The following is an 11125-nucleotide window of genomic DNA, read 5'->3' as shown; positions in this document are numbered from 1 at the left end:
GCGGCTGCCTAGACTTTCAAAATCCTACGTGGCAGCCACGTAGTGGAGAACGCAGCAAACGACTTCCTATTACAACAACGTTAACCTTGCCAGCTGTCACCAAACTATTTATCTATGAAAGTACGCCTGCGAACTTGAAGCAGCGGGCGCAAAGCATATTCGAAAGCCAAAATAATCGGTACATCAGATATTCCGCGATAGCAATAATCGTCTGCATCCAGTTGTATTGTAACACGACCCACATCATAGACATTCCACTTATTGACGTTTACGTATCAACGTCCTTTTTCAGTGGGGAATAGACAACCGACACTTGTCTGTGCTAGAATAGAACTGACCGCACTGGAGCCGCAACTGCCATCTTAAGTGACGACGACGCAAAACCCTAATCTTGCTTAAAACGCACCGTTGCCGCGAAGCGATACAAACGACGTCGCCTCGGACATTCTTCTCCACCTTCCTGCTTTCAAATTAGGCAGAGAGAGCAGACGAGAATAAGAAGAAGCTCCACAGCAGAAGCACAGAACTGCGTCGGGGTTCCTGCAATTTCGAGTCTTTAGGGTTTCACAGCGTTGAATTTCTCTCAGGCTTTGGTAATTGGGGGTGAGGTTTCTTCGTGGCGAAGTTTGGGGATTCTAGGGCAACCCAGAAATGCAGACGGAGGCGAGAGTTGGGGTGGTGGTGGAAGGAGGGCAAAGAGCTCTGAATACCGGCCATGGAGGCGTCGCTGTTGAAGGTGGCGTTAGGACGCTCTCGCAGTCGCTGCCGCAGAAACAGCCGAAGCCGCTGCACCAACAGTCTCAGATCGGTGCGGTGTCACAGCTTCTCGCCGGAGGTGTCGCCGGCTCTCTCAGTAAGACTTGCACGGCACCTCTCGCTCGCCTCACTATTCTCTTTCAGGTGGGTATTTTTCCTTTCTTTTATTCTTCTTTAATGTTTGGTTTTGCAAGCTGATTGGTGAGTTTTTGTTTAATTTATAGACTTGTGATATATTATTTTGGTCGAATGAAAATCGGGAGTTTTCGAGTTACTGATCAAGGGAAGATTGGGTTTTTTTTTTTTTTTTTTTTTTTTTAATGCTTTAGTGAACAATGGATCATGCTTGGTTTTAGTTTTAATGAAAATTTGGGTAAAAATTTGAACTTTGAAATGTCGGAGTTTTCGGGTTACTGAACAAGTACAGATTGGGTTTTGTTATGATTACTGAACGACGGAGCTGCTTTCTTGATATCATGCTATCATTTTAGGTGCAAGGTATGCACTCGGATGTTGCAACGATGCGAAAAGCTAGCATATGGCGTGAGGCCTCCAGAATTGCTAGTGAAGAAGGTTTTAGAGCTTTCTGGAAAGGAAATCTGGTGACAATTGCTCATCGTCTTCCTTATTCTTCTGTCAATTTCTATTCATACGAGCAATATAAAAAGGTTGGTAAAAACGCTTGGTTCATATTACCTTCATACAGTTCAATTGTTCAAGTAAGTTGTTTTGTCATTGCTTGATGTTTATTTCATTGGGGTTTATGTGGTACAGTTGTTACAAAAAGTTCCAGGACTGGAAAATCATAGGGACAACTTGAGTACAGACCTTTGCGTGCATTTTGTGGGTGGAGGATCGGCGGGAATAACAGCTGCATCGGTTACATATCCTTTGGATCTTGTAAGGACGCGCCTTGCAGCTCAGGTAAGACCATATAGGCATGTTTGGAAAGAAACTGCTTTCTTTTACTAGATTTTATTTACTGATTTGTTAAGTTGTTGAACCATTGATTGACATTTTTGGGAATGCTTGCCGTGTTTTGTTATTGGTAATTGGCATATGCTTTTCTTTAACACTTCCCCAGAAGTTACAGTGTAGTTGTATATTTAAATCAATACCTACAGGGGAATATGTTCAACTGTACTCTGAACCATTTCATCCTTTTTGGGTGACTCTATGTTAGTCTATGATTGAATTTAAGCACTCTGCCTTTTCATGTGCATTTTGCTCCATATTCATTAGTTGGAAATTTGCAGACAAATGTGATGTACTACAAAGGAATTTGGCATACGCTGCGAACTATTACCCGGGATGAGGGTATTTTGGGTCTCTATAAGGGACTTGGAGCAACCCTCTTGGTATGCTCATATTATCTTCTTTTAACTTCATTTATGCCTATGATCCTCTTTTGGTGTTTATTCTGACTTCTCTGTTGTCTGTAATGCAGGGTGTTGGGCCCAATATAGCTATCAGTTTTTCAGTGTATGAGACCTTGAGAGCTTCTTGGCAGTCACGTAGGTGGGTTTCTTTATCAATCGAGTCTCTAGTTTTTTGGTCTTATATTACAACTACCTTTGCATGCATGCTTTCTTTAGGCCTAACACTATAATGCTAATTTGCTAATTTCGTTATCTTCACTTCAGGCCCGAGGATTCTACTATGTTGGTTAGTCTTGCTTGTGGGAGCCTTTCAGGAATTGCATCATCAACAGGTGAGTGATCTTACACTTTCTATTTTCTCTTGAAAAGTGATTCTATATAACTTTTTGTGTCAGATAGTCTGGGTGGTTGTTCTTGATGGAAGTCATAGTTTGTAATTAATGCACATTTTCCTTTCACTATTTACTACTTCGATAATGTTTTCTGTTACATATTTTATTATGTAATTTTGGTGAAATACCCCAAACCTAATCTGATGCATTGAAATCTAATTAGAACAGACTGTTACAGTTAACATTGTGGTTGAAATAATTTGGTTTGTTTGATTAGAAATGTCAATAATACATAAAAGTTAATGTACATAGATGTTTTCTATGCTTTTGATGCAGAGAAAACAGGTTGTGGTGCAGGCTCTGCACCAAGTCTCTAACCAGACTGATCTCTAGAGCCAGAAACCTGACCGGAGTGATTTTTTTAATTTGGTATCTGGAGAATCTTACTATCTTAGTAAGGAAGCTGACAAGAAATCTTCTGTGCTCCATCATTCATCTAACTTAATTTTTTTCTTATGATAAAGATCTTGTTTTGATTAACATCATCTTTCCCACGTTTCTTCGGTGACTTGTCTCCCAAATGTTTGCAGTCGGTTCTATTATAGGGTGGAACTGCTCTCAGGTGAACCTATATCTTCAGTTATCAAATGTGAGAGGTGTCCTCTTTGAGGTATGCTTCTCACTTAGGCTTCCTCTTTCCAATGGCTTCATAGGTATTGTGGTCCTTCATGCCCTCACCAGTGCATGAGGGGATGTCCTTGGGGTGTTGCCTTCACTTGGATTATAATCTTCAAATATACTTTCCTTTATTTAAGGCTGACTGTCTTCCATTATGTCATAAAATGCGAGTGTTGGCTTTTAAAATCATTTGCTGACTGACCTGTAGAATATTTGAACACGTCATTATCACGCCCGAAAAAACTAAAATTCATTAAACCTGCACTGGATTGTCGTGCTGCATAGTAGTGGTAGTCGAACAGCCAATATTACTCAATCTGTCTGGGAGTGATTGCATAGTGCTAGTAGTCTGCTCATATGTTTTAGGTTTATTTTCCTTGCTTTGATATCAGTTGTGCCTTTTTTCTCATCTTGACTTGTCATGTGTTACTGTCGATGCATTGTTATAGTTGATTTGTTAACTGTTTGATATCTGATTTCATGACCTTGGAAAATCTGGTCTTGAAACAGTATTATAGTATGATGGTATGCAACAATGGTGTCCCTGCTCTTTTCATTTTATTCTCATTGTATTATGCAGCAACCTTTCCATTGGATCTTGTGAGGCGGCGGAAGCAGCTGGAAGGCGCTGGTGGCCGAGCCCGGGTCTACACAACAGGCCTTTTTGGCACATTTAAGCACATCTTCAAAACAGAAGGGTTGCGTGGCTTCTATAGGGGTATCCTACCAGAATACTACAAGGTGGTACCTGGTGTCGGTATCTGTTTCATGACGTACGAGACGTTGAAGGTGCTTTTAGCAGACGTCAGTGCTGCTATATAGTTGACTACATACTCATCTTTCCGAAAGCTATACTGTATGAGGGGCGTGAACGACGCTGTTATAACAAAATCTCATGGTGGTTAGTTTTGCGATGCTGCCGCGAGGAACAGATTTTTCCATGTATAGATTGACGATCCTATATCTCACATTTAGAATTTGTATGCGAAGCAACTCTCTTGCAATTACCAGAAATATTCAATCCTATCCCAAAAATCTTCAATTTATGGGACGTTTCCTGCAGCTGTAATTCGTTCATCACCTAATCACACTTCTAACGCGAGTTTCTCAGCGTAACTGTCACGGTTATATCATCATTCATCTATATTATTAAACTCAAATCACTAACATTACTTGGTAGTGTGACCGTCACCTTGAAAAACTAATCCGTCTCCAGAAATATGCTCGTCTTTCACAAGGATTTTTCTATACATTGGGGAATCCCTCATGTGCCCACCAACTTGCTCTCATACGAAGAAATCTGTCACAAAACCTCTCTCAGAAAACTCCATAACGCAAACTCCTTTAAAATTTATAGAACAAAAGAATCACTCATCTCAAAGAAAAGAAATACATTAATATTTATTTATTATTTATTAATATTTGATTGGAAGAGTGACAATTTTAGCTTGTATGCTTCTGGGACGAGCTCAATCCGTTGTTCGGGTTGAGCAAACTAATCTATCTTCAGACTTCAATGGCCGTACAAAGGCAAAGACACCAGTGAAATAGCAATATTTTTCATCGTTACAATGGGAAGTTTCCGGTGAGGCGAATGTGATTCAATGTATTACGCAAACCATACTTGTTGGCAGCTGCATTGGCTGTTCGAAACCCTCCTCCGTATGCAGGTGAAGAATCGTTGGCGATTTGGTGCATGAAAAACTCCCCTAGTTTGTGCTCAACTTTCGATTTTCCACCTTTTTTCGATGAAAACGTGGAAGAGGAAGATGAAGCTGAGGATGTAGATGAAGACGGCATGTTTTTGGATTCCGGCATTACTTCTGACTCAAGCCACATGTATGAAAGCACCTGGCAGATGCCTTCCTCTACCTCGGGATTAAGGTTCCGGTAGCCTGCATTGTCAAATTAAACAAGAAATTGAGTCCAATAAAAAAGACGGGCGAGGTTCAGGGCTCAGGGTTTCGGGTTTCAGGTTTAGGTTTGTGTGAGGAGAGCTTTGGAAATACATGCTACCTTTGAGGCGTAACCAGCCGTGCATCAATTCATGGGCAAGAATGGCACCTGTTAGTAACCTGCATCCAACGTGAATATTGAAAACGATCAGATGAACTTTGAGTAGTGCTAGTCTTCTACAAGTAATTTTTTTAGTTGAAAGAAGCAACTAGCAGTACCTTGGGAGGCCATAGAGAACAAGAATGGCAGTAACTTCGCATTTTCGAGTCAATTTCTGAGGTTGTGTTCTCATCCCGGTAAATTGATTCCCCCCAATTCTCGGCCTTTTGAGGATCTGATTAGAAAACTCGTTGAGGTCAGCTTCACGAATCATTTCAATTTTAAGAAAGAACGAAAAGAGAATTAGTAGAACCGTCTAAATTCGTACACTGGTGACAGTCTGCTCTTCCGAAAGGCATAAACCTCTAGTCTCGGGCATGTGGTGGAGGCCCTGCAAAGAACCAGTTATGAATTAGAAGAAGTCCTCAAACCGAAAAAACTCAAACAACAGAGCAGGGATTTCGACATTACACTCTTTTCGCCCACAATAGCTTCGTTAAGTGCTTGTCTTTCGACAAGAAGCATGGGTATTTGCTGATCCAGTTGCATGTTCATCCCTTCATAATAGTCTCGTATGGTGTGATACAGCGTCTGACAGTCATCGGTGTCCATGATAGCGGATTCCATGCACTCGAAGCATATACTCCGCCCGTCACCCAGTGAAACGTACCTTGCATCCCAAGACTTCAAATGGAAGAAAAAGAAGAAAACAGAAAATTTTGATTTAGCACTCGTGGTGTTGCATTTTCAAGAAATACTTGTAGGAGATACTAGTTTTCGAGGACAAAATTTTCTTGTTAGTGTAGATTAGTACCTCTAAGCGTTCGCAACTGCAGCAACGAGATGTGTTATCATGTTCATGTGCTGGACAGTACTTTTGTGACCAAAACGGATGGCATCTGTACTCGATCAAACCAGCTCGATTTGTTGGAATCTGAAAATTTTCAAAGCGAAGAATTGTTTATGTCGAAGTAGGTTACAATAACATTTCCTTTGATTTAGAAAATAGAGTTTTCTTACAAATTGATGGCAAACTTCACACTTGGGATGAGCCAGATCTTTAAAGCAGGACTTGTGATATGGATCCCTCCCTGACAAAGAAAACTTCGATCAAGAGAAAACATCGGTAAGAACTAGACCGTCGTGAAAAAAAGAACACAGTCGTTCGAGTCCAAGGAAGAGAAGCTACCTCATTCTCAACAATTGGGTGGCCACAAGAACGGCAACAGAAGCACTGGGGATGAAAAAAAGTCCCCATGCAACCCAGGTAGTTGCCATAGCGTATGTCGCGTTTACAACCGCCACATATTCTGCTAATCACACACAAAAACCACAGGATCAGTAGCGGCTACTTTCAAGCTTCATGAACACAGCAATTTGGTATGCAAACAAACATTGAACAAGTTGAAGTTCCTAAGCTACGTGAAACCCGAAAAAAATGTTACCTTTGTTGTGCACAGGGATAATACTGTGGATGAGCTGGGGCATATGGAGGATACAAAGGTGGATTCAGACCTTCCTGAAGTGACCTAGCAAGCTCTTCATCTTTTTCTGTCTGCCATCTGTGTCCTGGAAATTGAAAATTTTAAATCCTCAATAACGACGTTGTGAAAACACACGAGCGCGCACACATAGAGAGGGCTGTACTCAGAGTTTGGATCTTGAAGAATGGAAACCTACCACTTGGTCTTTTCAAATCTTCAGCCAGAGACACTGCAATTGCATGGTCTAACTCTTCTTTCTCCTTCTGTGCTCTAGAGTTGTCATCCTGATCACGAAAAGACAACGAAACAAATTTAGAAATGCACCAATAGTTCCAGTAGTTTACTCGGATTCTCACTTTCGTCGTCGCAGTTTTCCTCGTTGCACTTTCGTTCTTATAGTTTCATACGTTAGCACCATTTAGTCCAATTCATCAAATAATCCTTCCAACTTCGATGATTTTTTGAATGAGAGTATGTGCACAAAAAATTGATGGAAAAATCAACTCAGTTGACGGATTCGACCAAAGTGAAAAACATAACGAAAATGTTACAAAAATGACCTACATGGATGAAGGTGAAAATTCGAGTAAAGATATAAGCACTCAAAATCAAGTGGGAGTTTTTAAAACCCCATATCTTGCAATCTCAAGAAAAGTAAATATTCTTAGCATCCACCCATTTCAGATTGAATCCCTTGTACTGCAAGCAAAGGGCATATTTTGCAGCCGAAAATCGAAAACAAAAACATGCCATAAATTTTGTAATCCAAACAAGAACAATACTAACATATGAACAATCCGAATTTAAGAAAACGTGATCAGAAAAATAGGAGAGGGATTGGTGTTCAAACCAAGGATCGAGGTGGCGCCTGCCAAAGCATGTTTTCGTCACCAATAAGCTGCGGATTCCGGCTACCACCAGCGGCGGCTTCTCGACGACTAAGCCCACTCCTGAAAAGTTTACTGAGCCATTTCATAAAGCGCGACTTCCTCTCTGTGTTCGAAGAAAGAAAATCCCCTGCTTACCACAAATATTTCAACAACACCTCCCAACTATAAAAACAAAGTCCTCTGTTCCAACAATACAAGAAAACAGATCCCCAGATAATAAACGATTGAAAAAATTAAAGTTGAATATATATACATATACGTATATATATATGTTATACCATAAATACAAGGGTGAGAAAGCTGGTTGACACCTGAAGGAGCCATTGAATACTGAGCTTCTTATGTATAGGAAGAGACTAGGGACGGTTACAGAGAGACAGAGAAAGACAGAGGGAGAGAGAGAAATTACGTGACAGACGGCTTGAAAGAAAAGATGGAGGAGAACAAGGCACCAGGCATCGTCAAAATTAAAAGGCCGAGAGAGAAAGAGAGAAAGAAAGCAAGAGAATCTCCGGGAGAGAAAGAAAGTGATTTTAGAATGTAGACAGAGAGACGCAGAGAAAGGCTCAGATTCTTGGCTTCCAAAGCAATGAAATTCAATTCATTTCTCTCAAAACTCCAACTAAAAGAAAACTCAACTTCATATATTTGTATATGCACATGCAAATATACGTATTAGTCCTTCTACACGAAGGGTTAACTGTAGTTCTGTTTATCGATGACATGTTAACAATTGAAAGGTCAGAGTATCAACAATATCGGCACATTCCCCCTTCAACTTCCGGTCTGAAATAAGTTCTCTTTTCTTTAGCAGCTATGGCAAGAAGTTCTTTACTATAGTTGTCTCACCCCAACGTGATTCAAGTTGATTTTCTCTAAAAGGCGTATTACATGTACCTATAAACACTACAGTTTTAGTGTATGACATATTAATAGGGAAGTGTTATTGGCACTCTAAAAATCTCATTCTAGACTCCTCACAAGTGTATTTTTCTTTCCAAATATAGAAAGTTTGGAGTATAGAATGAGATTTTTTTAGTGCTAATAACAATTCCCTATTAATATTGTCTTTTAGTTTCATAAAAAGTTTAGGGGAAGAGTGATTACTCTCGTCACCAACGTCTGGACATTACCCATAACCTCAATGCTATATTGTCTATTATTAATATTATAACACGTAAATTCATATTATCACATAAACTGTAACGGACTGTCATACTCAAATATCGTCTTTTATTGTGGCCGAGTGGTTTGAGGTTGTGTTTGGAGAACAGGAAAATGCTGGCATTATATCCCATGATCACTCAAGTTCAAAAATATACATGTGAAGGTTTTCTAAGGATTTTCCGAATGTTTAGTTCGAGTCCTTTTTTAGCCTACTAAATGTTTGATAAACGCATGCTAAGCATATATTGACAAGTTGTGTTGATAACACTCGACAAATTTCTTTTATATTATTCATCAGATTGTTTCGGCATATGCTGATATCTGTTGACATGTGCACAACAAGGCCATAAGGTGATTTTTTTTTTTTTTTTTTTTTTTGCGTACTTCGTTCTCTGTTCTTATCTAAAAAACTTGTATTAACACTGATACCCCAAAATTCAAATCTGCCTTTAAAATCTATTAAGATTTAACTGTCTTCCTAATGGTGGTCCATTTAACATAGCAGGTTTTTATTCTTCCCTTTTCCCTCTTTTTCCCCCACTTTTTTCCCAGTTGGTTTGTCAAATACAAATATATTAATTTATCTTTCCTTCCTATGGAATTGGATACTTATTTATATATTAATTCTCTTTTCTTTTCATTAGGTTTTCACATGGCAACAATATTCCCTCCTAAAAAATACCCCTTCTTATTCAATATTAAATCACAAATCCAACGTACACCCTGTTGTTTTGAGTGTTAGCTATTGGATTTTTGTGAGATTTTAGATTTGTTTGTCAAACTCTATTGGTAATCTTCGTTTTAATTATTAGTGGAATTTCTTTGGCGTCTTTAAACTGGACGTAGGCCTACACCAAATCAGTATAAATCTTAATGTCACTTTGATTTGTTTGTTTTGTCATATTTTTCTGTATTAGTTTATTAGTTTCATATTTAACGTTCTTGCACAACAATTTATATAATCCCATCAAATATTGCAATATATATATATATATATAGACACACATACATACATATATATATTATAATTTTGATACTGCCAAAAGCAAAGTATTGTGATCTCATAAATCTTTGGAGCGGCCCAGACGTAGCCACCAAAACTGAGGCGGGTGAGCTATTTAGGGTGGAACGGAGTTTCAGAGAGTAATTTATATGCAACGGATTTATTGTTATATGGTGTTTTGATTCAATAATGTTATATAATGTGGATAAAATCTTGATATTATACATATTACTGAACTAATGTGAGTCATTCTCCTGATTTTGTACATGTTGTGAATAGTTCAAAACTTTGTGTATAGAGGATAGCCAAAACCCACCTTTACACCTAATATGTTGGTACCCTTGGAAGTTTAATTAGCATTTCTAAAATGCAAGAGACTCTTGTATGTAGAAAATCTGTATTCGTGCCTGTTTTGATAAGACACAGAGTGGCTGATACTTTTATGTATTTATCTGCAACAGGCAACCAAAGGCAAAGTCGGTTTTTGCATGGCAACTGTCCGACAATATTCCTATACCACACAATTATACGATATGATGACCCATTTCAGGATTAAAGGGGCCTTTTGCTAGCCGTCCATATGCTTTTTTCCACTTGTTTATTGATCTTGGCCAAAGCCTAAAGGGCAGGCTTGGACCTACCTACAAGAAAAGGTGCTTATAGATCATGTAGATACATGAGTGATCTTACACCGTCACGTAATATTAATAATTTATATGTATAATACATGCGAGTGTATGATTTATTAACATTTTATGGTCTAGTATAATAAATAAATAAAATGTGTTATAAAGTAAATAGATTGGTTAAATCACATGACGGTTTAACGATCACGCCAGGAATTGATCTACTTAGGAATATAATCCATAGCGAATAGGTTGTGACTTGAACCATATTCACAGAAGTTTTGGGAGCCTATAGTTAGGAACTTTGTTACTTTGAGAAATCTGAATTGCTATGGCAGTTTATGCATTTGAATTTTATTCTCAGCTTACAAATATTTAATCATTTCTTTTGTGTGTTAAGGACAAGTTGTGAGAAAGAAGCAGTTGATGTTGGAGGCTAGGATTCTGGTAAAGGGCAACATATTTAGTTTAGGGTTTAGGGTTGCAGCAGATACCATGCATGCATGCACATGGAAAATTGAAAACCCTGCTGTTGCAGATGCCTTTCTTTAAAGTAAAATTATTTAGACTTTGATACTATCGTGAAAAGAGGAAGCGTTCAAAATTCAGAGCACATCATGAAACAAATCACTCCATTTTTGCTCGTGGCATTGTCTGCACACTGGGGTTTTTTCTTGGAGTTGGGGATTGTACGGAGTGTGGACTATTCCTCCTAGTTATGTGGTTCACTTATTGGTTGAGGCCTAGCCTTAGGG

The 11125-nt window shown here is 38.9% G+C and overlaps 2 protein-coding genes across 5 annotated transcripts; one reads left to right on the top strand and one right to left on the bottom strand.

The window, feature by feature from the left end:
- The first annotated feature begins 393 nt into the window (after positions 1-393).
- LOC137734146 (uncharacterized) lies at positions 394-4189 on the top strand. 4 transcript variants are annotated; one of them, XR_011068564.1, is made up of 9 exons: positions 395-900; positions 1248-1424; positions 1531-1680; positions 2013-2114; positions 2204-2274; positions 2400-2467; positions 2804-2921; positions 3058-3137; positions 3726-3784. XR_011068564.1 is itself a non-coding variant. In XM_068473441.1 (8 exons), exons 1-8 carry the CDS (start codon positions 652-654, stop codon positions 3747-3749), a joined length of 921 nt encoding a protein of 306 aa, XP_068329542.1. In that variant the 5' UTR covers positions 394-651; the 3' UTR covers positions 3750-4189. The 4 variants fall into 4 exon arrangements, 2 of the variants coding, with proteins under 2 accessions (XP_068329542.1, XP_068329541.1); XM_068473441.1 differs by lacking the exon at positions 2804-2921 and having other exon boundaries at positions 394-900; positions 3726-4189; XR_011068563.1 differs by having other exon boundaries at positions 2804-3137; positions 3726-3794.
- Positions 4190-4367: 178 nt separating this feature from the next.
- Positions 4368-7664, bottom strand: LOC137734145 (protein DA1-related 2-like). Its single transcript, XM_068473439.1, has 11 exons — positions 7535-7664; positions 6881-6968; positions 6646-6769; positions 6390-6510; positions 6221-6304; positions 6015-6134; positions 5672-5884; positions 5529-5591; positions 5320-5435; positions 5162-5220; positions 4368-5040 (listed from the first exon to the last, which is right to left on the bottom strand). Exons 1-11 carry the CDS (start codon positions 7658-7660, stop codon positions 4712-4714), a joined length of 1443 nt encoding a protein of 480 aa, XP_068329540.1. The 5' UTR covers positions 7661-7664; the 3' UTR covers positions 4368-4711.
- Between the last annotated feature and the right edge of the window lie 3461 nt (positions 7665-11125).

The sequence above is a fragment of the Pyrus communis genome, chromosome 5, assembly GCF_963583255.1.
Source record: "Pyrus communis chromosome 5, drPyrComm1.1, whole genome shotgun sequence".
NCBI classification, from domain to species: Eukaryota; Viridiplantae; Streptophyta; class Magnoliopsida; order Rosales; family Rosaceae; genus Pyrus; species Pyrus communis.
This window is presented reverse-complemented; position numbering and strand designations above follow the sequence as displayed.

Excerpts from the sequence above, each read along its gene's own strand:
- LOC137734146 (XM_068473440.1), top strand. The coding sequence starts at position 652 with ATGCAGACGGAGGCGAGAGTTGGGGTGGTGGTGGAAGGAGGGCAAAGA. Across the intron at positions 901-1,247 it reads GCCTCACTATTCTCTTTCAG|GTGCAAGGTATGCACTCGGA; the intron begins GTGGGTATTTTT and ends CTATCATTTTAG. Across the intron at positions 2,115-2,203 it reads GACTTGGAGCAACCCTCTTG|GGTGTTGGGCCCAATATAGC; the intron begins GTATGCTCATAT and ends TCTGTAATGCAG.
- LOC137734145 (XM_068473439.1), bottom strand. The coding sequence starts at position 7,660 with ATGAAATGGCTCAGTAAACTTTTCAGGAGTGGGCTTAGTCGTCGAGAA. Across the intron at positions 6,770-6,880 it reads AGATTTGAAAAGACCAAGTG|GACACAGATGGCAGACAGAA; the intron begins GTAGGTTTCCAT and ends TTCAATTTCCAG. Across the intron at positions 6,135-6,220 it reads GTGAAGTTTGCCATCAATTT|ATTCCAACAAATCGAGCTGG; the intron begins GTAAGAAAACTC and ends GAAAATTTTCAG.